The sequence below is a fragment of the Mobula birostris genome, chromosome X (genome assembly GCF_030028105.1).
Source record: "Mobula birostris isolate sMobBir1 chromosome X, sMobBir1.hap1, whole genome shotgun sequence".
Taxonomy (NCBI): Eukaryota; Metazoa; Chordata; class Chondrichthyes; order Myliobatiformes; family Myliobatidae; genus Mobula; species Mobula birostris.
Genome location: NC_092402.1, coordinates 60,293,209 through 60,320,886, shown reverse-complemented (window position 1 = coordinate 60,320,886; position 27,678 = coordinate 60,293,209). Strand labels below are relative to the sequence as shown.

The window sequence follows — 27,678 nt, the reverse complement described above, 5'->3', positions numbered from 1 at the left end:
CCGAGACAGTAAAGCAGGCCATAGACTGACATATGGGAATGGGAAGTAGAATTGAAATGGGTGGCCACTGGGAGATCTAACTTTTTCTGGTGGACGGTGCTCAATGAAGTGGTCTCCCAATCTACATCAGGTCTCACCGATGTACAGGAGGCTGCACCAGATACAGTAGATGACCCCAACAGACTCACAGGTGAAATGTCACCTCACCTGGAAGGACTTTTTGGGGCCCTGAATGGTAGTGAGGGTGGGGCTGTAGGGGCAGGTTGGTAAGAATAAGTACCAGGAGGGAGATCACTTGGAAGGGATGAACGGAGAAGGGAATAGCGTAGGGAGCAATCCCTGCGGAAAGCGGGGGGTTGGGGGGGTGTTGCTGGGAAGAAAGATATGCTTGGTGGTGGTATCCTGTTAGCGATGGCAGAATTTACAGAGAATTATGTGCAAGACACGGATCCTACTGGGGTGATGGGTGAGGACAAGAGGATCCCTATCCCTGGTGTGGCAGCAGGAGGATGGGGTGAGGGCAGATGTGCGTGAGATGGAAGAGATGCAGGTGGTGGCAACATTGATAATGGAGGAAGGAAAGTCCCTTTCTTTGAAGGAGGAGGACATCTAATTAGTTCTGGAATGAAAAGCCTCATCCTGAGAGCAGATGCAGCAAAGACAGAGGAATTGAGAGAAGGTTGGCATTTTTGCAAGTGACAGTGGAAAGAGGTATAGTCCAGGTAACTGAGATCAGCGGGTTTATATAAGATATTAGTAGGTAAACTGTCTCCAGTGATAGAGACAGAGAGATTGAGAAAGGGGAGCGAGGTGTCAAAAACGGACTAGGTAAATTTGAGGGCATGGTGGAAGTTGAAGGCAAAGTTGATGAAATTGACGAGCTCGGCGTGGGTGCAGGAAGCAGTGCCTATGCAGTCATTGATACAGCTTAGGAAAAGTTGGGGAGTGATACCAATGTAGACTTTGATAAGTTTGGAAAATCAGCACTGATGAAAATCTTAACACCAGAACAAGTCTACAATGCTGATTGTTCTTATACCTTACATAAAACCTAAAATCAAAATAAAATACAAATACAGTGTACTGTAAACTTTTAACCAAAAAGCATCGTGGGTGGAGACCAAAAGCCTGCCGTTGTTTGTTGTTCAACAGCTGATTCAGGTATTCTCTCAATGCTGCTGTGCTGCTTTTGTTACCCTGCTCATGTTATATTTTCATTATATTAATGACGTAATAATTTTTGCTGTTAAGTAAGTATTTGTGATGAACAAGTGTAAGACAAAGACTGCTTACCGGTAGCGCATAAATTCAGAATTGAAAATGATGGCGGTCCCAAACTATGCATTGTTATATATTCCGAAATCTGAAAAAGATCCGAAATCCAAAATACTTCCGGCCCCAAGCACTTTGGATAAGGGGTACTCAACCTGTATATCCAGATTTGCTGTTACAAAGGTGGGTGGTAGTGTAGACTTTGAGGAAAATGCATATGAAAATAAAATGCTGGAGGTTGTAGACATGTTAAGACATGTTGTAGACAAGAATGTGGTAGACGGAATATAATGTGGAAGAAGTGGCCTTTTACAAAAGATAATGGATTTTCAGAGGGACGTAGATGAAACACTGACAGCATACAGGTGCAGCAGGAAGGCTAACAGTGAGTTGTCTATTATTACAACAATAACTGTATTCCTGAGGTTGTGAAAGGCAAAAAAGAAGTGCAAGTCCTTCTTTTTCAGCATATACAATAAGGAGAGGGAAAATAATAACTTGAGCCCCCGGCCCCATTTAAAATCAATAATGTGGGTTTGTTTAAGTAAATAGGTCAATGAAGAGCTTATTTTGAAGGACCCTCGGGATTATCTCAATTCCACTTTGCGGTCTCACCTCCAGCTCGGCCCTCTTACAGAAAATACAGAACTTATTTGCCACAGGATATTATTAATTGTGGGCTCTATCACTGACAGACTTTTACTTTCTCCTTGTCCTCAATATGTTCTTTAGGCATCAGCTGCCAGCAGTATCTCTATCGCCTGAATAAACCTCGGTTTGATAAATTTGAGATTGTCTAAATGGATGGCAAGCGTAAAACGAATATAGGACTTCTTACCAAACAAAGTGGATCCTGGGGAGTGATTCCGTAACTTCAATATTTTTTGATCCAACCTGATAGTAGCTAGTCATTTTTTTGAAAAGAGTTCATCAGTGTTTGTTTAATGAACAATTAATGTGTAATTGAGATTTGGGATAATTGGCAGTTAATTGGTGAACACAATGGGTCTTGTGAACAACTCATCTTCAGGATAGGGTGGAGTCCTCTTGCTGTCCTTCCCTGATGATTCAGGGAGATAGGATTAAAGCAACATCTTCACTGAAAATTACCTCACATTTTAAGCTTGCCTTAAAGCCATTTTCTGAAGTTCAATGTCCCACAAAGAATGTTACCCCACATTGTGTTTATACATTACTTTCTCTGCTGTTGTCTTCTTCTACACTTGCCAAAGGAGTGGAGTGCTATATAGATTCCAAAACAACGTGCTTCATGCAAGTCCAGGCAGCATGTACCTGCAAAGCATTCAGCCATAAAGTCAAGTTTATACCATCCTCACTCGGTCTGCTTGGGGACACAGGCAAAAATCCAGAAGCGAAAAGCTTGTGTAATTACTGCGGGCCATGAAGGTGTATCTGTGTTCATTACCATGGTCCAGTCTCTCCATGTGCCCACTGTCCTCTCTCCACCAACCCACCGCCTGTGTTCTCCATGCCCACAGTCTACTGAAGCGCTCTCCCACATTCATTACAATGAAGAGATATAGGGCATCCTCATCGTAAAGCCCTGCAGGGTTTGTTTAATTTTTGTGCTTCAATTATTTTGCAAGGGCTCTGTGACCTACCAGAAGCACATTGTGACAGTAAGTCTGGTGAGACTGAGCCTCAATCTTTCGATTAATTATCTGTATGCTTTAGCAATAGCATTGTTTTTTTTAAAGTATTTGAATAATATTAATGGGCAAGGGTGTGGTGACAATTTTTTTTATACAAACATCTGATGTAAAGGCCATTTCCTTCAAGATTAGTGTGTGTATCAGATGAGCAAATGTATACTGTTTGTTTTGAAATTAAAAATCTTGGGTTTCCCACTTGGAAAATAAACATGCCCATTGATATTAAGCTGCATTCACCATGTTAATTCTTGGCTCAATTCCTGAACTGCATTTAGTTAACTGGTCTGAGCCAGAGCATTTCTCAGATTGCTTACAGTTGGGCTCAGAAAATTGAAAGAAATCCAGCAAGATCTTGTTGCTGACCTCTGTCTGGTGTCACCTTTATCGACCTGAATCAGTTCAAGGGCTTGAGCGTAATGCATTGGTCCTTCCCTTGGTTTCTCCTGCCACCATCGGTCAAACTGAGCAGGCCTGGGCACTGGAGGTCTGCTGCAAGCTTGAAGACTGCACTCGATATTTTCTCACATTTCAAAGATTCAAAGTACATTTATTATCAAAGACTGTATAAATCATACAGCCTTGAGATTTGTTTGGTCACAGGTAGCCACAGAGCAAGAAACCCAAAATAACCCAATTTTTTAAAAATATGAATAAAAGTAAAAGACCAACACGATGTGCAAGAGGAAAAAAAATACAAATCATTCAAACAATTGAAGTGAACAACAAGATTCCAAACCAAAATTGAGTCCTCAGATCCGAAACCCGGAGTAGACCCAAAGCCTCAGTTATCAGTTCAGCATATTGGCAGGCACTGAGCACAGCAGCCAGGGCAGTCTTCGTAGCATCAGCGCAATGGATAGGGGAGTGACCGTCGTGGAGAACGAGCAAAATCTGCTCTTGCCCTGCATCCCAACACGCTGTCTTTTCACTCTTTCTGGGCTGGCATTTAAATTGACCTAACAACGGAACAGCAAAAGGCTTCAGTGCCCTGGAGAAAGGAGTGAACATCACGAAGAGTAAGCAAAATCAACTCTCACCGCTGATCTGGGCCAGCGTTTAAATTGTTTAAACAGTGGATCGTACCTCGCACTAGTTCCTGGCTGTTGTGAAGCACCATGCTGCTCAGCCTGCAGCTGCTCTCAAACTCTTCAGATCACCTCTGCACCCAAAGTGATCCAACCTCACACCTGGGCCAGTTGTACAGGCATCAGAACAACTCTGCCTCGAGTTCTCCTCTCCGAATGGCTCTTCCACTTGCATCGATTCTGCAACACACCTCATCCCCTGAACTCAGCTTGCCCCTTCACTGTTGGTGGTGAAAATTTAACACAAATTACCTCAGAAATGGTGTTTTTAATGATCTTTTTAGGCAGAATGCTTTTTTTAATTGCCAGTGAGCTGTTGCATACATTTGGTAGTGCCATCTTAACTGGAAATGTCAGCAGTAACTCCCATAAGTGAACACCACATCCAATAAATATATGCATTAATATAGTATACTTGGGAAAACTCCCTTGGACCTTTCACAGCATAATTGACTAAAATAACACTGAGACAAAGCAGGGGTATTTGAGAGGGTTAATTTAAAGTTTGTATAATGATGCAAATTTAATGGGAAGTCTTTTGGGGGAGAATTCTGCTTGTGGGTGCCCAGGTGTCTTAATGCCACTACTGCAGTGGTAGGGAAAAGATAAATACGTATAAGAGGCAAGATCTAAAGTAGAGCAGAATTCTCCGATTTTTGTTTGGTTGGAGAGTGTTACTGAGTCAAGAGGGCAACACTACAGAAGGATCATGCTTCTAAATACAAATAATTTCTGAGGCAGGAGAACAAGTGTGTTAGTTGAGCAAGACAGTCTATACAAGCAGCAAGGTTTTTGTTTGTGGAGAATAGTTGATGGGAGATGATGTGCAAGATAATAGGATCAGTTGGGCCTAGAAATGCCAAAATCATGAATGAACATTTAAGCAACAAAAGAACTGAGAAAAGGAGAAAGACAAATGATTACACGAAAGTGTTCTCTAATGCAGTGGCTGTGGAATCTGAACTCGACGTACTCACAAAGGTCACGCATCATTTGGTTTGGCCTCATAATCAGGGAGTCGATGGTTAGAAATCAAAGATTTTAGTAGGGTCTAACGACAGGAGTTGCAACCATCCAGATGTTTGAAGAGAAGTGCAGCTCGTTGAGAGCTAGTTGTTGGGAAAGTGGTCTGAGAACGCTAACAAATAACTTATGTGAATTTGTTTCGATGTTTTGTAATCTCTGAGTGAATAAAAAGAACTAATCTTGTTGAAATGCAATTCAGTGGTTGGACTAACCACAGTCTCTGCTCAGTGGATCAGCTGACCTTTTCTGCTAAAATGTCCCTATGTTCTGAAATTGATCAGAAGCAGTAAAGCAATGAAATGATAGAAATGTTCATTCTGTTTCACCACAAACAGTGTCTCTTTTTTTAATGAGTTAAAGTCCTGGCAAAAGTGAACACAGAATTTTGGGTAGAGAGGGTAAGCATTCCATTTTACAGGACAGTTTTTGACTATTTTGAGAGTTTTTGTGATGTCCTGAATGCCCAAGAATAACAGCTCACTTTTCGCACCGTTCCACTGCTTGTGTACTCAAAGGTTTCCATTTCGTTCCTGCAGTTTCTAAAACTATTGTGGGGAAATTTAAGACTTCAATGATGACATTCTGTAAAACTCTTGAATTGTCCTTGGCAAATATACCTTTCCAGGTGAGGCAACACTTCACCTGCAAACCTGTTGAGTCATCTGAGGTATCCATCACTCTTGGTCCAGCCTCCTCTACATTGATGGGACCCAACATAAACTGTTTTCAAATGTTTTTATTGTGAAGCAACATCAGCTTAACCACAACCGACAATGTCCTAAAGTACAATGCTTCTGTTTTCTTTTCTTTCTTATAACAACATAATGAAAATCAAATGAATGTATGTGTAGTAAACAAGCAAAAAGCAAAGAAAACCCTACCACCCCATCTCCTTTCCCCTTCCCAGCCCTTCCCTCCCCTCACCCCTCCCGTATGTGCTGTTTAGGTCCTACTGCCCCCCCACACTTAGTTCAGCTGTCGGTCTCTTCTAAATACAACAGTAATGGTTGCCAGATTTTTTCAAATTCCTTGAGTCTGTCCTTGATAACGTATCTTATCCTCTCTAGATGCAGAGTATCCATTAATGCAGCCAGCCATTGTCTGAGTGATGGATTTTCCTCTTTTTTTTCCAGAACATCAGTATGAGTTTCTTTCCATTAAGTATGCCATAGGTCAGGAGTTGTTGCTGGGTAGCCTGGAATTTACTTGACCTCGCAGAAGTTCCAAAAATTATTAAAATGGGGTCTGGTATTATCTGAACCTTTAGTACCTTCGATAGGACCTCAAATATTTGCTTCCAATACTCTTGTATCCTGGGACATAAAACATAACTATGTAACAAATTTGCCTCCGAGGACTTGCATTTCTCACACATTAGGGACACCTCTGGGAATATTTTATGAATCCTTACTTTTGAGTAATGTAGTCTATGTAGGATTTTAAATTGTATTAAACAATGCCTGGCATTGATGGAGCAGGAGTTAACATACTCCAAAGCCTCAGACCCAACATAAATTGGGGGACTGCTTTGTCATGCACCTCTGCTCCAAAAGTAAAATTTTCCATTTTAATTCCTATCCCCATTCCAGTTATAACATAGCTTCCTCTTCTGGCACAATGAGGCCACTCTTGGGTTGGAGAAGCAACACGTCATATTCCACTTAGGTAGCCTCCAACCTGATGGCATGAACATCGATTTCTCTAACCGGTTTATTTTTTTTTTGTTTTTCTTCTTTTCCTCTCTTCTATTCCCCACTCTAGCCTCTTAACTCTTCTCCTCACCTGCCTATCAACTCCCCCTGTTGACCCTCCTTCTTCTCTTTACCCCAAGGTCCACTCTTCTCTCCTATTAGATTCCTTCTTCTCCAGCCCTTCACCTTTCCCACCCCTCCTGGATTCACCTATCACCTTCTAGCTTGTCCTGTTTCCTCTCCCTCCACCTTTTTATTATGGCATCTTCCCCCTTACTTTCCAGTCGTGATGAAGGGTCTCAGCCCGAAACAGCGACTGTTTATTCATTTTCATAGATGCTGCCTGACCTGCTGAGAATTGTCCAGCATTTTGTGTGTGTGTAGCTTTGAAATTCTGCTCTGGTTCTTCTACTGTCAGATCTTTTTAGACTTGCATATGAAAGATATTCATTTTGGCAAATTTAAGATATAGGAGCAGAATTAGGCTATTCAGCCCATTGAGTCTGCTCTGCTATTTATTTTTCCTCTCTATTCTCCTGCCTTCTCCTCATAACCTTTGATGCCCTTTCTAATCAAGAGCCTGTGAACCTCCGCTTTGAATATATCCAGTGTATTGGCCTCCACAGCCATTTGTGGCAATCAATTCCACAGTTTCATTACCCTCTGGCTAAAAAAATTCCTCCTCATCTCTTCTAAAAGGACGTCCTTCTATTCTGTGGCTGTGCCCTCCAGTCCTAGACTCTCCACTGTAGGAAACATCCTCTCCACGTCCACTCTAATCTAGGCTGTTCAATATTCAGTCGGTTTCTATGAGATTCCCTCCCAACCCACCCCTGGTTCTTCTAAACACTCTCAAACACTCCTCACACATTAATTCTTTCATTTCTGGTGTCATTCTCATGAACCTCTTCTGGACTCTCTCCAGTGCCAGCACATCCGTCCTTATACAACTGCTCACAATACTCCAATTGGGGTCTGACTAGCACCTTATAAAGCCCCAGCATTACATCCTTGCTTTATATTCTCATTCTCTCAAAATGAATATCAGCTCAACCTGCACGTCAACCTTTAGGGAATCCTGCACAAGTGCCTTTGCATCTCCGATTTCTGAATTCACTCCCTGTTTAGAAAATAGTCCTTTATTCCTTCTACCAAAGTGCATGGCCCTACATCTCTCTACACTATATTCCATCTGCCACTTCTTTGCCCTTTCTCCTAATCTGTCCAAGTCCATCTGCAGATTCCCTGCTTCCACAACACTACCTGCCCCCCAAGCTATTCATGTCTGGCCCGCAAATGGGCACAAAGCCAACAATTCTATCGTCCAGATCATTAGCATATAACGTGAAGGTAGCAGACCCAGCACCAACCCCTGTGGAATACCACTAGTCACCAGCAGTCAACTACAAAACACCCCCTTATTCCCACTTTTTTGCTCCTGCCAGTCATTCAATCTTCCGTCCATGCTAATATCTTTCATGGACATGGACCCCTATCTTGTTTAGGGCACTTTGTCAAAGGCTTTCTGAAAATCCACATAAGCAACATTCATTGATTCTCCTTTATCTATCTTGCCTGTTATTTCCTCAAGAATTTTCAACAAATTTGTCAGGCAAGATTTCTCCTTGAGAAAACAATAGTGATTTCAACCTATTATGTGCCTCCAAGTACCTTATCCTTGATAATGGACTCTTAACATCTTGCCAACCACTGAAGTCAGGCTGACTGGGCTATAATTTCCTGTCTTTAGCCTCCCTTTCTTCTTAATGAGTGGTTGACATTTGCAATTTTCCAGTCTTCCAAAACCATTACAGAATCTAGTAATTCTTGAAAGAGCACTACTGATGCCTTCACAATTTCTTCAGCTCCCTCTACATCTGTGGTGTAGTCCATCTGCTCCAGGTGACTTATCTACCTTCAGACCTTCCAGTTTCCCAAAAACCTTCTCCTTAGTAATAGCAGCTACATTCACTTCTGCCCCCTGACACACTCATATTTCTGGTGAAGACTGATGAAAAATATTTATTAATTTTGTCTGCCATTTCTTTGTTCCCTATTACTACCTCTCCAGCGTCAGTTTCCAGCTGTCCAATATCCATTCTTGCCTCTTTTATTAGTCCTTGTATATCTGAAAAAGAATTTCTGTATCCTATCTTATAATATTGACTAGTTTGTCTTCATATTTCATCTTTTCTCTCGTTATTGCTGTTTTTAGTTGCTCTCTGTTGGTTTTTAAAAAGCTTTCCAATCCTCTAGCTTCCCACTAAATTTTGCTATGTTGTATGCCCTCTCTTTTGCTTTTATGCTGTCTCTGACTTCCCTTGTCAGGCACTTTGCTTCATTCTCCCTTTAGAATGCTGTTGCTTCTTTGGGATGAACTAATTCTGCACCTTCTGAATTACTCCCAGAAACTCTAGCTATTGCTGCTCTGCCATCATCCCTGCTAGTGTCCCCTTCCAATCAACTTTGGCCAGCTCCTCTCTCATGCCTCTGTAGTTACCTTTACTCCACTTTAATACCTATATGTACAATTTTAACTTCTTCCTCTCAAATTGCATGGTAAATTCTAGCATATAATGATCACTGCACCCCTGAGGGTTCCTTTACCTTAAGCACTCTAATCAAATCTGGTTCATTGTACAACACTCAGTCCAGAATTGCCTTTTCCCTGGTGGCATGATTACAAGTTGCTCTAAAAAGCCATTTTGTAGACATTCCTTCCCTTGGAGTCCAGCACCAACATGATTTTTCCAATCTCACTGCATATTGAAATTCCCCATGACCATTGAAGCATTGTTCTTTTTACCTGCCTTTTCTATTTCGCCATAATTATGCAAGGGCATGGTAAAAGCCAGCACCCTGGAGTGGTGAACAAAGGCAGAAAAGAGTAAGTTGTTGGGTGGTGACCATTTCTACTTTGTTAGGAAGGGAGGTTTGCTCAGGAAGTAGTTGATTCCACAGGTGCCACTAATGATGGTCTGATTGCCAATGGAAATTATTTTAAAATTGCGAGAGTTTGGGCAATATGCCATCACTATGATTGGGAAGAGAAACTCAGTATAAGCAATAAGGAGTTATAATAGCTTGTGGGAAGTTTGCTCTCTCTGTGGTAAGAGACCCTTTCTGTTCACCTTATTCATGACATTACACACAGCTAATTTTATGATTAGTCACTTCTGAAGTTTATTGCTATCCAAAAGAAAGCACAACATTGTTTTAGAAGGTCAAATGTGTGTGTTTATCTGTGGAGTTGTGTACTTAAACCAGAGAGGTAGAATAGTGCATTACTGTGCCCTTCGCAGCTATTGATGGTGCTGAAATTAATATTATTGAACAGTACATAATCAGCTAGTACTTATCCAATAAACCAGATCATTGAAGCCATCAGAAATTATGTAATTCAGATAACTTTATAAAGGAGTGAGTTTTTATGATTGAAGAACCTCCAACCCAATAGTGTGGGGTTCTCCTTTTTTAGATTTAAAAAGAAATATTGCTATTTTGTAGGCTTTTCTTACAAAGAAATAGTTTGCTGGCATCCAAACCAGTTGCTGATTATCAATTATCTCCTGTCTGGAATTTTCTATTCTCTTTCTCATGATCAATCCTTAGACATTATCCTGGCTTCCTTGTGATACCTAGGTCTTTCTGACAATGTAGTCAATGTTAGGATTCCCATTAATGTTCGTTTCTGTGCGAATTCCTGTTACCACATCAGACCTGAGTCATTTCTGAGCCCTGTCCTATTCTTTCTTTCTTTTTCTCATTCTCTTTTTACTTTGGTCTCTGTTGAGAAGATTTATCTCATGTATTTCTGTACATCTCATTGGCTGTCTTTTCACTTTACACCCATTGCCCCTGATTTATCCATGGCATTGTCATTGCTGAACATATTCCTCCAACCCCTCATTGCCAGCCCTAACAGCCCTTTTACTTGGTACTGTCCTTCTCACTAGTGAAACTTTAGTCATTCCTAGAGAGCTCTCCATTTAGCAAAATGTGTTTAACCTCCACTTTTCCCATGCTTCCCATTCAGTTCTTCCAAAGTATTCTCTTCAAATTTTTCCACGACTGTCACATGATTCTATGACTATGTCTTAACTAATCCATTCAATAGAATAGCCTTTGCTTCATTCCACTTCTACTATCCAAATACAGCAAGCACATCTGTCGGAAATGGCTTCCCTTCCCACTCCAACATTCATCTTTTGTGTTACATCCACCGGTTTTTCATACATTTTCCTGTTTCATGGTGATGATATATAAGTTACTAATTTCTTCAACTTTCTGAACCACGTCAGGTGGTAGGAAGCTTTGCCTATTATCCAGTGTCAATTTCTTTATACCTACCTCTCCAATATTTCCTGCATCCATTGCAACTTGAGCCATTCTGTTAATGAAGTCCTTTCCCATCTCCATGGCGCTACTAACCTCAATTGGACAAGCCAGTGAGCACTGTGAGGGTCATGTTTTTTGACTTCTCCAGTGCGTTCAACACCATCCGCCCTGCTTTGCTGGGGGGAGAAGCTGACAGCGATGCAGGTGGATGCTTTCCTGGTGTCATGGATTCTTGATTATCTGACTGGCAGACCACAGTACATGTGCTTGCAACTCTATGTGTCCGACAGAGTGATCAGCAGCACTGGGGCTCCACAGGGGACTGTCTTGTATCCCTTTCTCTTCACCATTTACACCTCGGACTTCAACTACTGCACAGAGTCTTATCATCTTCAGAAGTTTTCGGGTGACTCTGCCATAGTTGGATGCATCAGCAAGGGAGATGAGGCTGAGTACAGGGCTACGGTGGGAAACTTTGTCACATGGTGTGAGCAGAATTATCTGCAGCTTAATGTGAAAAGACTAAGGAGCTGGTGGTAGACCTGAGGAGAGCTAAGGTACCGGTGACCTCTGTTTCCATCCAGGGGGTCAGTATGGACATGGTGGAGGATTACAAATACCTAGGGATACGAATTGACAATAAACTGGACTGGTCAAAGAACACTGAGGCTGTCTACAAGAAGGGTCAGAGCCATCTCTATTTCCTGAGGAGACTGAGGTCCTTTAACATCTGCCGGACGATGCTGAGGATGTTCTACGAGTCTGTGGTGGCCAGTGCTATCATGTTTGCTGTTGTGTGCTGGGGCAGCAGGCTGAGGGTGGCAGACACCAACAGAATCAACAAACTCATTCGTAAGGCCGGTGATGTTGTGGGGATGGAACTGGACTCTCTGACGGTGGTGTCTGAAAAGAGGATGCTGTCTAAGTTGCGTGCCATCTTGGTCAATGTCTCCCATCTACTACATAATGTACTGGTGGGCACAGGAGTACATTCAGCCAGAGACTCATTCCACTGAGATGCAGCACTGAGTGTCATAGGAAGTCATTCCTGCCTGTGGCCATCAAACTTTACAACTCCTCCCTTGGGGGGTCAGACATCCTGAGCCAATAGGCTGGTCCTGGACTTATTTCATAATTTCCTGGCATAATTTACATATTACTATTTAACTATTTATGGTTCTATTACTATTTACTATTTATGGAGCAGCTGTAACAAAAACCAATTTCCCCCGGGATTAATAAAGTATGACTATGACTAATTAATGTAGTGCCATTCATCCTGCCTTCCCAATCTGTATATCTCTTGGGTTTCCTAAATCAATTGCATAGATCAAGTTAATGGGAGTCCCAAAGTCGAAGCCTAATGGGTGATGCCTGGAGGCTGGAGGACTATCTTGGAATTGGTGGACTGGCCAGGTAGGGGTTGGGGGAGAGGGAGGAACGGGGCTTGTTTTGCTGTTGTTGATTTGTTGCTTGTTCTGTGTTGCTCTACTGAGCATTGTGGGCATGCTATATGAGTGCCAGAATGTGTGGCGACATTTTGGGGCAGCCCCCAGCATATCCTTGGGTTGTGTTGGTTATCAGTGCAAACAATGTACTTCACTGTGTGATAGATAGGTAAATCTGAACCTGAAACCTAAGTTATGCTTGCCTATTATTCCTATATTTGCCAATCTACACTGGGATTAAACCTCAACAGGAATGCAGTTGAGTCTTGAAAGAGTTTGGAAGCACAGAAGGACGACTGGGTCGTGGTTGGGCTCTGGAGCATGATAGGTCAGGGTCTGGCACCTTAAGGAGAGAGTAGGTTCTAAAAGCCTTGCAGAAGCACAGTGGGGCCCTTTCATATCATTTGGAAGGAATGCAGTCTGGGAGAGCATAGGAAGTTGTGAGTATTATACAACTTAGCTTCAACATCCCTGCCAGCAGGCCAACCCCCAGAACTTTTTACAGTGAAGCTACCTTGCACTGCAGGCTATAGGCAGCACTAGATTTCACATTATTACCTTCATTTAAGGGCCAACATCCTGCTTTCTATGTTCTTGTTGCTGGCTGAAATGATAAATGGAAATTGTGACCAGTGTGTTTTCCTCACATTGTCAACTGTCCTTCTTTCGTGCCCTTTTAGACAGATTATCATCCTATGCAGTTCCTAGCAACGTGCATTCAAGTGCAATACATGATTAGTTCATTATTTGAGTGGATTGTCAAGTTGAGACCCCTTCCCCCAACCTCTCAGGGGCATTTTAAAGATCCAGTGACACCATTTTAAAGAAAAGTGCAGGAGTTGGCATAAGGGTCAGGATTTATCTTTTCACCAACATCATTTAAACATGATCTGGCATTACCACTCATGGTTGATTATAGTATGCAAATTGCTCACTGTGTTCATGACAACAGCAATGTGAGTCACATTAAATTGTACTTCATTGGCTGTAAAAAGGCTTTGGGATGTCCTGAGATTTTGAAAGCAGCTATGAAAGGTCAGTATTTTTCCCCTTTCTGAAACCTCAAAATTGTTTCAAAAGCTTAATAGAGGGGAGTGTCTTAATTAATGTCAGTCTGTTTTGAGTTCAAACATCCAACAAAGAAACCACAGCTGCTGTAATCGCGGGTGTTGCCACATAATGGAAAAGGAGCAATTATTAATGAATTTAAATGTCATCATTTGAAGTGAAAACTTAGGAACATAGGCTTTTAAACTCATCAAAGTTGTTGCATCATCCAATGAGATCATGGCAGATCTACACTCTAATCTTGTCTCAGCTTTTACCCAAATTGGCAGAACTGGTCCCCAACCTCAACAATTTCTCCTTCTACTCCTCCCACTTTCTCCAAACTCAAGAGGAAGCCATGGGCACCTGCATGGGCCCCAGCTATGCTTGTCTTTTCATTAGCCTTAGAACATAGACTGTTCTACGTAGCTTTGCTGGTGATGTTCCCCAACTCTTTCTGCACTACACTGACAACTGCATTGGTGCTGCTTCATGCACCCATGCTGAGCTTTGTCAATTTCATCAACTTTGCCTTCAACTTCCAACCTGCTCTTAAATTCACTTGGCCCATTTCTGACACCTCTCTCCCCTTTCTTGATCCCTCTGTCTCCATCTCTGGCAATATACTGTCTACCGACACCTTTCATAAACCTACCAATTCCCTATCTCTTGTAAGGATGCTATTCCCTTTTCTCAGTTTCTTTGTCTCTGCTGCATCTGTTCCCAGGATGAGGATTTCCTTTCCAGACTATCAGAGATGTTTTCCTCCTTTAAAGAACAAGGTTTCCCTTCCTCCACCATTGATTCTGCCCTCACGCACATCTCCTCCATTTCCCAGGCAACCGTGCTCACCTCATCTTCTCGCAGCCTTAATAGTGATAGAGTTCCACTTGTTCTTACCTATCACCCCATTAGCCTCCTTATCCAACACATCATTCTCCGCAACTTCCACCATCTTTAACAGGATCCTATCACCAAACACATTTATCACTCCTCCACTCTTCACTTTCTGCAAGGATCGCTCCCTCCTTGATTCCCTTATCATTCATCCTTCCCCACTAATCTCCCTTTTGGCACATATCCCTGCAAGCGACAGAAATGCTACACCTACCCATTCACCTTTTCCTTTACCTCCATTCAGGGGCCCAAACATTACTACCAGGTGAGACAACACTTCACCTATGAATCTGTTGGGTCATCTATTGTATATGTAAATTGGGGGACTGCCTTGTCAAGCACCTCTGCTCTGTCTACCTAAAGTAGAAGTTCCCACTGGCTAATCATTTTAATTCCCATTCCCATTCTGCCATATCAATCCATGACCACTTCTTGCCACAATGTGGAGGAGCAACACCTCATATTCTATCTAGGTAGCCTCCAACCTGATGGCATGAACATTGATTTCTTCTGATAATGTTTTTCTTTTCCCCTCTCCCTTCCCTCTTTTCCTATCCCCCCCCTCAGCATCTTATCTCTTCTTCTCACCTGCCTATCACTTCCCCTTGTTGACCCTCCTTTCCTTTCTTCCAAGGTCCACTCTCCTCTCCTATTAGATTCCTTCTTCTCCAGCCCTTTACCTTTCTTGCCCAACTGGCTTCACCTGTCACTTCTAGCTATCCTCCTTCCCCTCCCCCTACCTTTATATTTTGGTGTCCTCCCCCTTCCTTTCCTGTCCTAAAGAAGCATCTTGGTCCAAAATGTTGACTGTTTATTCATTTCCTTAGATGCTCCAGCATTTTGTATGTTTTGCTCTGGATTTCTAGCATCTGCAGAATCTCTTACGTTTTCCTCAAATCCATTTACACCTTTGATTATCAATGATATGTTAATCTCAGATAAAATTGGCAACTGATCTAGCATCGAATAGACTTCCAAGCTTATACCATCCTTTGCACATCAGTGTTTGCTAACTTGTTCCTGAAGGGCTTGGTCCTAATTTTTACACTGACTAAATCCATGCAGTCCATGTACCATTCTGATTACCTATGATGGAATCCACTTAGGGCCAATTCATACTTCCTAACATGTGGCGCCCAGATCTGCTCTCTCCAGGTGTGGTCTTACCAGGGCTTTGTATGGCTATTACATAGCATCTGTTCCCTGTACTCTAATCTGCTAAATCTAAAGCCCAGCATTTCATTACCACTTCTGATTTGTGTTTTTTTTTGTACCTCTCCATGACATTTCAATCAATGTACAAGCCCTCTAAATCTCTTTAATCGCTTTAGACCTCCACTGCTTCTGGCTCTTCACCATTTAGTAAGTTCTCTGTTCTATCCTTTTCACATCCAAAGTGGTTGACCTCGCATTTGCCTAAATTGATTCTGTACTTGTTACAGCCATGCCTATTGGTTTAATCTATTAATATCTTGCAATTTAATGCCTCCATCTACCTGTACACACGCACAATGACACTTCTGTCCTTGGTAAAATTGGTTATCCATTGTCTGTGATGCAGAAATGCAGTGAATAGTTCAATGAACAATTTCTCATGAGGGGCTTGATCATATGTCTTGTAAAGATGTACATAAATAATTTACATGTTTCTTGGCTGCTACTTTAGTTATTTTGACAAACTATTTCATCCATGCATGACCCACTTTTCAGCTGTCACTGATCGCTGACTGCTGCTGATCATTGAAAATTTCCAAGGCATTCAGTCACACTATTACTAATTATAGACCAGTGTAATTTCCTGACAATAGATGCTAGGCTAATTGCTCTATAATTCCCTGTTTAGCACTCTCAATCACCTTTCTTAAGCTCTGATAATTCAGTTTCCAGTTTTGCTCAGTCCTGTGGTAAAACAGATATTTTGAAGCATTGCAGCACAGGTCTCTTCACCCTCGAGGTACATTGATACACTTTGCAAGCTATAAGATTCTGCAAACTGCTAAAAATACGCCACACTGGTTCAAATTTTTGCTCAGTTGCTGTCAGTTTTTTTTTAAATTGCTGAAGCCCAGGGTTATAGGGCAAGTTGAAGCCTTGAAATTAAATCTTTATTCAGGGAACCGCACAGCAGATAAATGCTAATATGGCAAGATATACTGTACCACTTGTATGGTATCAACTCAGGTCACTGAGTGGTGATGTGGATAATAGAAAACTGCCATGCTAAGACATCGAGGAATGGCAAGTGCACTATTGGGATTTGGACAGAGTACAGGAAATTTTCCTTGTGTCCAACCTGTACTGTACCTACTCTTGCGATAATAAATGGAACAGTACTGAGGGAGCTTTACTCTTTTTCTAATTTATGGTATCCCTTCCTGAGGAATGAGAGGCAGGGATCCTGTATCCAAATCGTGCTGTCCCTGGGAACATGTGAAAGGCTTTATTCTAATTCTAACCTATGATGCTCCTATCCTGAGAGTTTTTTGATGGGACAACATAGAGGTTGTTTCACTCTATATCTAATCTTTACTGTCCTTGGCTTAGTGGAGGAGGGTCGTACTCTGGTTCAAATCTGTGCTATGTGCCTGTACTGGGTGTAATTTGTTCCTCAAAAGAAATTGTTCATTGAACTCTTCACTGTATTTTTTATGACGAAGACAATGGAACAGAAGACCATATATCCAAATTTCAAAAATTGATGTCATTGTGTGCATCTGAAATAGAACATAAATGATTCTGCAGAAGTAAATTTTCTCATCTCAGCACAAAATAACAAGCTAAGGCTAGTGTGTACCATTCTGTTTGCCACACTACAAGAAGGGTGATGTAGAAATAAAGTGCAGAAGAGATTCATTAGGGTGTTGCCTGGAATGGAGTTAGTTACATAGAGAGATTGGATAGCTCAGGTATGTTCTGACTGGAGTGAGGAGGATAAGAGATGATCTTATAGAGGTTTATAAGATTGGGGGCATAGGATACATAATTAGTCTTTTTCTTAGGTGGGAGAGTCTGAAACTGAAGGACATAGGTTTTAGGTGAGAGGGGAGAAAGTTAAAGGGGAAGGAAGAATATTTTCCACAGATTGGTGTTTATCTGGAATGAGCTGCCAGTGGAGGTGATAGAAGCAGGTATAATTATAGTGTTTAAAAGCTACTTGAGCAGGTACGTGGACAGGTAAGGAGTTGGAGGGATATGGGCCGAATGCAGGCAAATGATTAGCCGATATAGGCTAAATAGTACAGTACAATTCACCAGATAGGTAAAGGACAACGCGAATGGATGCATGAAAATAATATGTACATCTTGGTTTATTTTTGTATAGCACAGATTGGGACATTTGTGGAGGATGAGGAAGGTGGGGAAGGAATGGGAGATTAGGAGGAGATATGAACATTGTGTAGGTAGAAGAGATTAGTTAGCTATTTGATTGCTAAGTTAATTGGTTCAGTACAAAGTTGTGGGCTGAAGGGCCAGTTCTAGTGCTGTATTGTTCTATGTAGTATCTCGTTTAGTATGGATGAAGTGGGCCGAAAGGCCTGTTTCTGTGCAGTGCAGCTCCATGACATTATGACTGTGATGAAGAAAGTAAGAATGTTATTCATTCCCATTGTCAAGCAGCTCCCAGTGCTTGTCCATTGATTTCCAGAGGCACTGTGTCTTCACCCCAGAGAAAATTCCTTGACCAAGTGTTTGATAACTTTCCATTTCTCTTTTAGGATTACCCAAAAAATCGGCACCCTGGCTGGAGTCGAGGATCGGTGGCCTATCATGCAGGTACATAAATAAAGTTCAAACATTTCGAGGCATCTGAGCCATTTTCCACAACTATTATAAGGTCTGGTTGTTGCTCCTTTGGACTGCTATGTTAGTAATACACTGCGTTTGGTGATTACCCTTGCATTTTAAAGTGCTACAGGATTCTGTTGGTAAAATATTCTAATGTTTGAATCCACTGGATCTCCCTATGTGGTACATTGATTTTAATTGGTGGGATAAGGAAAATTTTCAGAAAGGTTAATGAAGGGTTTAGGCTGATGAGAAGAGTTTTGATGTTTGGCATATCAGACATATGCAGTATTGAACATACAGAAGATGTGTTATGCTTGGGAGTGTGGAATTGAAGAAAGTGGGTAATGAGAACATACCAAAGGCAAAGAACTACAATATGCAGGTGGATGCATGAAAATAATATGGCACCTTGGTTTATTTCTGCATGGAGCTGATTGGGAAGCTTGCGGCAAGCGAGGTAGGTGGGTAAGGAATGGAAAAGAAAGAGGAAATTTTTAGTCAGTGATAAACAGGAACAGGGCTCAGAGGGCTAAGGACTATGTTGAGGGGCATTTTAAAATCCAACCAATGCTCTAATGGGATAAGGAGAAATAACTTTTCAAAGGAAAATCTGGCAAATTTTCTGCAAAATTTGGGCTTCAAAAGCAGGTTGTTTTTTTTTTGTGTTGAGGTTGGTTTTAGTAGGATTGATTGAGAGCCAACTTTCTTTGCAACTGAGGTATGTAAGTACCTATGTACCTTAATAAAACAGGAGTAGATATAGGTTAGCATAGTCATTGTTTGAAATTAGAGCAAAGGTTTTTAAATCAGTGGGAGCCAACTTTGCTGTTTAAGTGTCGAGGAAACTAATGAGGAAGCAAAGATTCTTTATATCAATGCAGTAACTATTGATTAGTATCTTCAAGCTGGCACAGAAAGAGTAGCGGTCTAGAGCCCAAGTAAGACGCCAGGTGGGGCCATGTTAGTGTGATGGGAGATTGTGAAGAAAACCTTTTCAAAACGTAAAGGGAAGGAAATTGTACAGCATAAGAACAGAAAATAGTAAGTGTAGAAATTTGGTATTGGCTTTCCAGGATGAAAATACTCAGTTGGTGAGAATCAAACTTGTGGCAGAATCCTTAAAGAGCTCCACAGCATCACCTGTTGACCAGATGTTGCAATTACAATAGAATTACTTTGCTATGAATGCTGAAGGGAATTTTAAAGCACCGCTGTATGCTGAAGAGAAGTTGTAATAATTTGTGTGGTAAAAAACTTGACCAGTTTGAAAAATAAAAATAAAATGCTGTATTTGTTGTTTAGAGTAGACAGAATCTGTAGAGAAAATCAGAGTTAGTATTTTGAATGGGTTACCTTTCATTGGAGTTGCGTCTGACAGTTTGTTTTGTAGACCAAAGAGGTGTGCAACTGAATGATTTTTCAAAATTTTTACAGTGAGGAAATACCTTCACATACAAAATGCATCAAAGTGCATAATAGCCATTGAAATAATTTTAAAATGTGTCACATTTGGGAAACACTTATTGCAAACAGCAAGACCCTCAAATAGCGTTGTGATATCTGATAATAAATTTTTGTGACTTTGACTTAGAGATATGCTTTGGTCTTTGGACATTGGGAAGAACATAATGGCATAGTGTCGCAGTTGGTAGAACTGGTGCCTCCCAGCTTTTGAGACCTGGGTTCAGTCCCAACCACCAGCACTGTCTGTGTAGAGTTTGCACATTCTTCCTGTTACTGTGTGTGTTTTCCCCTGGGTACACTGGTTTCCTCCCACACCCCAAAAACATGTGGGTTGGTAGATTAATTGTCCCTAATCTGTGGCTGAATGGTAGAATCTAAGCCATGCTAAGAATGTGGGGAGAACATAACAAAATGCTTTTAAGTATTCTGACTTCAGCTACCAACTGAGCCATTGTGCTGCAGGCTTCTCCCTACTTCTATCATCTTACTGACTCCCTGTTTCTCTGTTCCACTCTTACAATAGTGCATTAGGATGTATGTCTTGTCTTTTCCAGAAATAGTCAATAAAAAAAAATCTTGATTCTGATCCTGAAACCTGATTCTGATTCATGTCAAAGGTGGCTACTGGGAACATAGGAGGAGCAGGCTTTGCAGCAGGGGTAGAAACTGGGACATCAGCAGTTGAGGTTGACATCCAAGATAGAATACATGCTGGCAACATGGGACACTGAATCATTGGAGCTCCAACTAAGCTATTTTAGGGAGTGAGTAGTGGACTTGGCAGTTTAGGGAGTATTAATCTATGGTTATAAAGAATGGAAAAAATCTACTGCAGATACTAAGAGATGTAAACGTTCTTTGCATCTAAGGCCTAAGTGAAGAATCAGCACTGTCAGACTCTGGAGAGAGCAGTGAAACCTTTATTGACAATGAGACCAAATACTGAAGGTGCAGGTTTTTTTTGGAACCCTTCACTTTCCTGGGAATCAAATCAGACCAGGTTTAAAAATAAAACTTATATTTTCTTTTTTATATTTTTGAAACAACATCATACCACCAGAATTCTGTACAGGGTGACTGAACTGAGCAGCAAATGCTTTCACTTGGTCTATTCCCCTTTGTTTTCCAAAAGGTTTATATATGTCATTGCTTTCCCAGGACTGTGCCTTCAGTTGCTTTGATTGCATCGTTCTTCCCTTCCTCGACAAATAAATCGTTTCGCCTCCACAGCTTCCCACCACCATCTAAACCTGTATAATTCTGTAGTTTCTTTATGTGCCCTCTCCAACAACCCTCAACTATATTTATGATAAATTGCTGAGCATGAAAGTTTCCTCCCCAACCCCTGTATTGTAAACTGTTTCCCTTCCTAGGGTATTGTCCCTCTTGACAAGTCTGTTATCATCATACTCTCATGGGGAAAGAAATTCTTGCAGACTACCATTTCTGTCTCAAACTTCCTTTCTGCAAAGCACTTAAATGAGTTGTTGCCTCCCGTATCCATTCCCATTGTTCCAGTAATTCCACAGTTTGAACCTGTCTGAACAGATTTCTGCCTGGGAGAGAATACTGGTGTCGGGAGCAGATCCTATGAGCTGCACTCAGTGGTATCAAGTACTGTCAACCACAAGTGACTTGGTATCACTTTCGCCATGAGTTAAGAGATTGCGAATTATCTTTTGGGTGGATGCAAAAAATCCCACGCACTATTCAGTGACAAGTAGATTCTTTTTGGTATACACACCAATGTTTATGACAACCATTGAAACATAATATTTGATTATTCATCTTATCGCTGATAGACCTTAACTGTGTGTGATTTACCACAGCGAGCACACTTCAAAGTGTACTCATTTGTTAGAAAATCATTTGGTATATACTGAAGTTGTGTAAAGCAGTGGAAGTTTTTCATTTTTTTTGTTGAAACATCCTTATTGAAAAAAATGTGCTTATTCTAATCAGAAAGAAGAAATGCAAAACACAAGTAGTTTTCACTGCTTTCCTTCCCTTCAAATGAAAGCAGTTAGTGTACCACTTTACAGTACCAGCAATCGGGATTGAATTCCGGCCACTGTCTCTCAGGAGTTTGCACGTTCTTCACATAACCGTGTGGGTTTCCTCCAGCTGCTCCGGTTTCTTCCCGCATTCCAAAGACGTACGGGTTAGGGTTAGTAAGTTGTGGGCATACTATGTTAGCGCCAGAGGCATGTTAATACTTGCAGGCTGCCCCAGCACATCTTCAGGCTGTTGGTCGTTAGCACAAAATGACACATTCACTGTATGTTTTGATGTAAGTGTGAAAAAGCTAATCTCATTTTAGAATTTAACAGACAATAAATTACCATGCAGCCATTTTGATCAAAATCCCTCAAACTCCAATAAGATCAGAGGTCTATTGGTCTGTTTTTGGTAGTGTTAATTGAGGGTGGAATGTTGACCTGGACAATGGAAGAACTTTTCTAGTAATGCTAAAGGATCTTTTATGCCCAAACAAACAACCAGTCTAATGTCTCATCCAAAGGATGCCATTTTGAGTTATGTACTGTAGCACCAGAGGACTTTAGCTATTAGTTTCGGCTCTGGCTGATGTATTCTTTCAAGTAAAGTAACCCCTTTAAGTCGTTTCACCATCTTGTGTGCAGGATTCCTTCTGTACTACTTCTAATATCTACTTAAACAAAAGAATTATGTGGGGTGTAAGAATAGAAACGTCTTGTAATCTGATAACGTTATTGTGCATGATTCTGAAGGCTAACTAAAAACGCCTCAGTGAGGCAAGGCTAAATATAAATTGTTAAACTGCTTTATTGTTCCAGTTGAGAATATACAGAGTCAAAGGATACCTAATTTTCTTCATTGAATGTTACTTCCTTCCTCCAAGAACAAGAGAAAAATAATAACCAAATGCCTTTCACAGGCTAACCTTTTTTTCTTACAACTTTTCTCACCAAAATTCAACTATCTGGGTAGAGGAAGGGTGTAAAATAAAGGTTGATTTTCTATATCTTAACATCCAACACAGCTTGGAATGAAGCTCAATTTTCTTGTTCAAACGTAACTGTTTTGTCTGTCTCATCTTTTTCTGATTCCAAGTAAATGGAAGGGCTATGAGTCTTACTTTTGATATTAGTGATTTGCCCTTAAGTCCATGATAAAACCACTTTTTTTTTACCCAATTCTGTTCCTGCCTCTTAATGTTATGGTGCTGGGTGTCTAAATCCTTTCTGATGCTGAAGTACTATTTCTAACGATAGCACAGTTATATAAATATTAAATAAGAATATTCTATTTCACATAATGCATTATTACCATGTCGGTGCCAGCAATTTCATTATTTAAATACTGGAAATAAATAGTACAGCTTAAACTTAATTGTCTGATGGAAATTTATTGCTGATCCTTGGTTGTCACTGGATCCAGGTCCTGGAACTCCCTCCCTCCCAACAGCGCTGTCGAAACACCTTTATTAGAAAGACTGCAACAGTTCAAAAAGGTAGTTCACCACCATCTTCTCGCAATACCTAGATGCCAAAAGATGTAAATGTTCTTTTAGCCCAGAGGATCCTAAGAAGGGATATAAATGAAATTTAAATAAAATTCTAGGTGGCATTTACTAGGTGCATAGTCAGTAAAGGTCTTCAGTGAGGTAGCAAGGGGACAGGGTGAAATTGCTGTCCCAAACAATTATAGCTCAGAGGAGGACTGAACCCAATTGACATGCATTGAGTCAGCAGTTATAAGACCGAAACAAGTGGCGCTCCTCAAGGTTTCTGTAACTTTTTCTAGGTTAATGAGTGTCTTATGTCTACTGTGTGCCAGGAAGCTGGAGGTCTTCGTTTTCCAGTCTTTTGAATTCTTTTGCAATGGTTTTTATTGTGACAGGGCTTCGGTGCTTGAGGGAAAGGAAATGAGAAATCTGTTCCCACCCGTGTGTATCTTTCAGAGTCTATAATTGTTTTCTGTTTGTTCCCATAGTTACCAGTGAAACATTTTGTAAACACTTGCAGCAGCTGCCTGTGTACAAATGGAAGTGTGTACACAGAAAGCACTGGCTGTGTGCTTCATTCAGGACTCCCATGCAAAACTTCTCATACAAGCTGCAGGATGTGAAGTGACTGGGGAGAGAAGTTAAAGTATATGCTGATTAAATGAATGACAAAATCAAGAGGGAGAAATACCACCAGCATTATTAACTTTCTAATTCCAAAGTCTGAAGCCTTGAGTAAAGGTAATTTTGCTATTGATTAACAGAGTAGAAATATGCTTTAGCACAGGGGTTCCAACGGACTCTTACCATTAACCGGACCCCTCAGTTAACGGTAGGAGCCCATTGGAACCTCTGCTTTAGCATTTCCAGTAATAATTGTGTGATGTTATTTCAAAACATGAGGCAATAAAGACAGGAGATCAAGTCCCAATCTTTTAGGTTGCTGCCCTATTCACACACATTTTTTTTACTTAAACAATGCAAGGATGAAGAAAAAAACTGGAACAGACGCACAACTTTCAATATTGATGAGAAAATGTGCACTTAGGTAAATAAAAAGGACTTGGCTGCTCACTGGAAAAGAAAAAAATACATTAAGGTTGGTAGAAAAAAATTAGGTGGAAGGGCATTGTCAGTCACAGAAAGAATGCAGCTGTAGAGAGGGCTGAAGTAAAAGAAAGACATCAATATAGTTGGAACTGAAGATGTTAAAAAGGCTTTGTTATGCTAGTATTACAGATCTCCGAATTCTGGAAAGGAAATTGAGGAGAAAATCAGACTGAGAAGTGAATTAGGAAAAGTTGATGCAGGGATGAAGGAAGAAGGCAGGTGAATGTGAGGCTAATTGGTCGCTGGTGGAAGGTAAACACTAATGTGGACTGGTTGTGCTGAATGCATTGTGGGCATTTATTGCCCGTTGAGAAGGTGGCAATGAGCCGCCGCCTGAAACCACTGCAGTCCTTCTGGTGAAGGCGCTGTTGTGGAAGGAGTTCCAGAATTTACACCCAGTGACAATGAAGGAACAGATGAGTTCTGATGAAGGGTCTCGGCCTGGAACATCGACTGTTTGTTACTCTCCGTAGATGCTGCCTTACCTGCTGAGTTCCTCCAACATTTTTGTGTGTGTTACAGAGCTGTATTTCCATGAACAAATTAACATTAAAGGGTATTGTGTTTGCAGTGCAAAAAAGCAGACCTATAATGTTTTTATTCAGTATTTAAGTTTCTGGGATTCATATGGCATAAATGTTTTATGTTAAATAGATTATGCTAGTTTTTTCTATGGAAGAACCTCTGTGTAATTTGGAAGGTTCTATCACATCTGAAATCCTGTCTGCCCACTACCCTGGACCCCCATCAATTTGCCTTTCGCACCAACAGGTCATCAGAGGACGCCATCTCCACGGCACTTCACTGTGCCCTGACCCACCTGGACAGCCCCGACTCTTACGTCAGAATGCTGTTCATTGACTTTAGTTCAGCATTCAATACTGTGATCCCCTCCAAGCTGATCGCCAAACTTTGCCAGCTTGGTATCAGCTCATCCCTCTTCAACTGGACCTTGGACTTTCTGACTAACAGATCCCAATCAGTTAAGTTGGACAACCTCTCCTCCTCCACTTTCACCCTGAACACCGGCGTGCCTCAAGGCTGTGTGGTGAGCCCTCTTCTGTACTCCCTTTTCACCTATGACTGTGTTCCTGTACATGGTTCTAACTACATAATCAAGTTCACAGATGACACCATGGTGGTTGGCCTGATCAGAGGGGATGACGAGACGGCCTACAGGAATGAGGTCCAGCACCTGGCCGCGTGATGTGCGGACAACAACCTGGCCCTTAACATCCAGAAGACCAAGGAGATCATTGTGGACTTCAGGCATGCTAGGAGCCGCACTCACATCCCCATCTACATCAACGGAGCTGTAGTGGAGTGTGTATTAAGCTTCAAATTCCTTGGTGTCCACATTTCCGAGGATCTCACCTGGTCCCTGAACTCCTCCATCCTGATCAAAAAGGCGCAACAGTGCCTTTATTTCCTGCGGAGCATCAAGATAGCTCACCTCTGTCCCAGGATACTGACGGACTTTTACCGCTGTACCATTGAGAGCATACTCACCAGCTGCATCTCAGTGTGGTATGGCAATTGTCCTGTATCGGACTGCAAAGCACTCCACCGTGTGGTGAAAACTGCCCAGCGGATTATCGGCACCCAGTGCCCACCATTGAGAACATCTACCATAACCGCTGCCTGGGCAGGGCGAAAAGCATTATCAAGGATGCATCTCACCCTAACCATGGACTTTTTACTCTCCTCCCATCCACTAGGCGCTACAGGAGCCTCTGCTCCCGCACCAGCAGGCACAGGAAAAGCTTCTTCCCTGAGGCTGTGACACTGCTGAACCTCTCATCACAGTGCTAAGCAGTATTGCACCCATATTGTACTGTCTCAGTACTTTTATATTTGTGTGCTGTAGCACTTACTTTTTATTCGCAGTTATTTTGTAAATAACACTATTCTTTGCATTTCTGGTCAGACGCTAACTGCATTTCATTGGCTTTGTATCTGTACTCGGCACAATGACAATAAAGTTGAATCTAATCTCATCTAATCTCAGATAGTTGATCCCTTTGGCTTCCTTGTGTTGCTTAAACCCAACATGTAAATCTCATTACAAGTGCCCCTACTTTGCAGTGTTGCTGAAGATTGGGGCAGAAAAAATGGATGAATGATAATAGTTTGGGTTATTTTCCATTAGCAGAGTCATGACCCCATCAGTAATGGCTCTCAAGTCATAAATATTTTTGCAATAAGAAAGATATCAATATGGAAAAGTTGCATACAACCACTATTGTACAGAGAGCACATGGCTAATATCAAAGTAACATTTCCTCTAGGGATCTAAACTGGGTTTGAACTCTTAATTCCCCTCAAAAAGCAGCACCTGACTTCATAGTATTTTTCAGATCTTCCCAAATCTCTATACTGCTGATGATGTTTTTTGAAACTTGGTCACTCCTGTCACCTAGAAAGCACAGCAGCAATTTGTGCACAATGTTGACCAGATTATCTATTTTATTGAGGTTGTTGAGTTTTTAGTACTGGCCCCAAAAATTTCAGGATAACTCCACTGCTCTCCTTCACGTGAGATATTTTCTCATCTGCCTCAGAGAACAATTCAATGTCGCATCTGGACAACGTAAATAGTGAAGGGACTACATGTCACCAGACGTGATGTGTGAATGTTTTCCACATTATGTGATTCTAATCTTGTTCTACTGTTGTGAGAGGTCAAGCAGAAGCAAGTGTGTGAGTGTCACTCTCATTACCATCTTTGAGATGACAGTGACTTGAGTAATGAGAGAGAATTGGAGCTGAATCCAACATTTGATTTACTTTTTTAGTCCAGAAAAATTATGGAATTAGTGAGAAGAAATGGCCTATGATATAAATCTCTCACTGGAGTTTTGACTCAAAAGTAGTTTTAGATACATTGAATGCCTGCAGATTAGCTCCTCGTCCTTATGGTTTGTGTTAACGTCTGAATTGTTAATATTAGCAACTCTTAACATCACCATTTTTTTATCATTCTGTTTGTTCAATCCTAAACAAGCAGTCTGAAGCTAATGCTGCTTAATGCTAATCTTCAGTTAAACAAATTAATCACTAGGGTGTATGGCTATTTAAAGTAGCAATCAGTACTGACCAGAGCTGCTTGGCTCCCCAACTGCACTTTGATCAAAGCTACCAGACACTGAAGTGAAAACAGAGTTTCAGTACAAAAGTGATCAGCACAACTAATGAGAGTAAATAAAAATGGAATTTGGGACCAGTGATTTGACCTTAATAGGTTTCTCCCTCCTATTTCTTTACATAAGGGAACCGCTCCTACAGTTGTATCATCAATTATTCAGTGTTAAATTGCAACAGCCTCCACCACCAAGGTCAGCAGGCACATGG

General features: G+C 41.3%; 1 protein-coding gene across 2 annotated transcripts in view; it reads left to right on the top strand.

Annotated features, from left to right (window-relative positions):
* The window catches only part of spryd3 (SPRY domain containing 3), a 236,507-nt gene that overhangs the window by 176,418 nt on the left and 32,411 nt on the right, over positions 1-27,678 (top strand). For both annotated transcript variants that reach the window (XM_072248836.1, XM_072248835.1), the window contains exon 8: positions 18,194-18,251. In XM_072248836.1, coding sequence (XP_072104937.1) covers positions 18,194-18,251 — 58 coding nt within the window. The remainder of the gene's footprint in view (positions 1-18,193; positions 18,252-27,678) is intronic.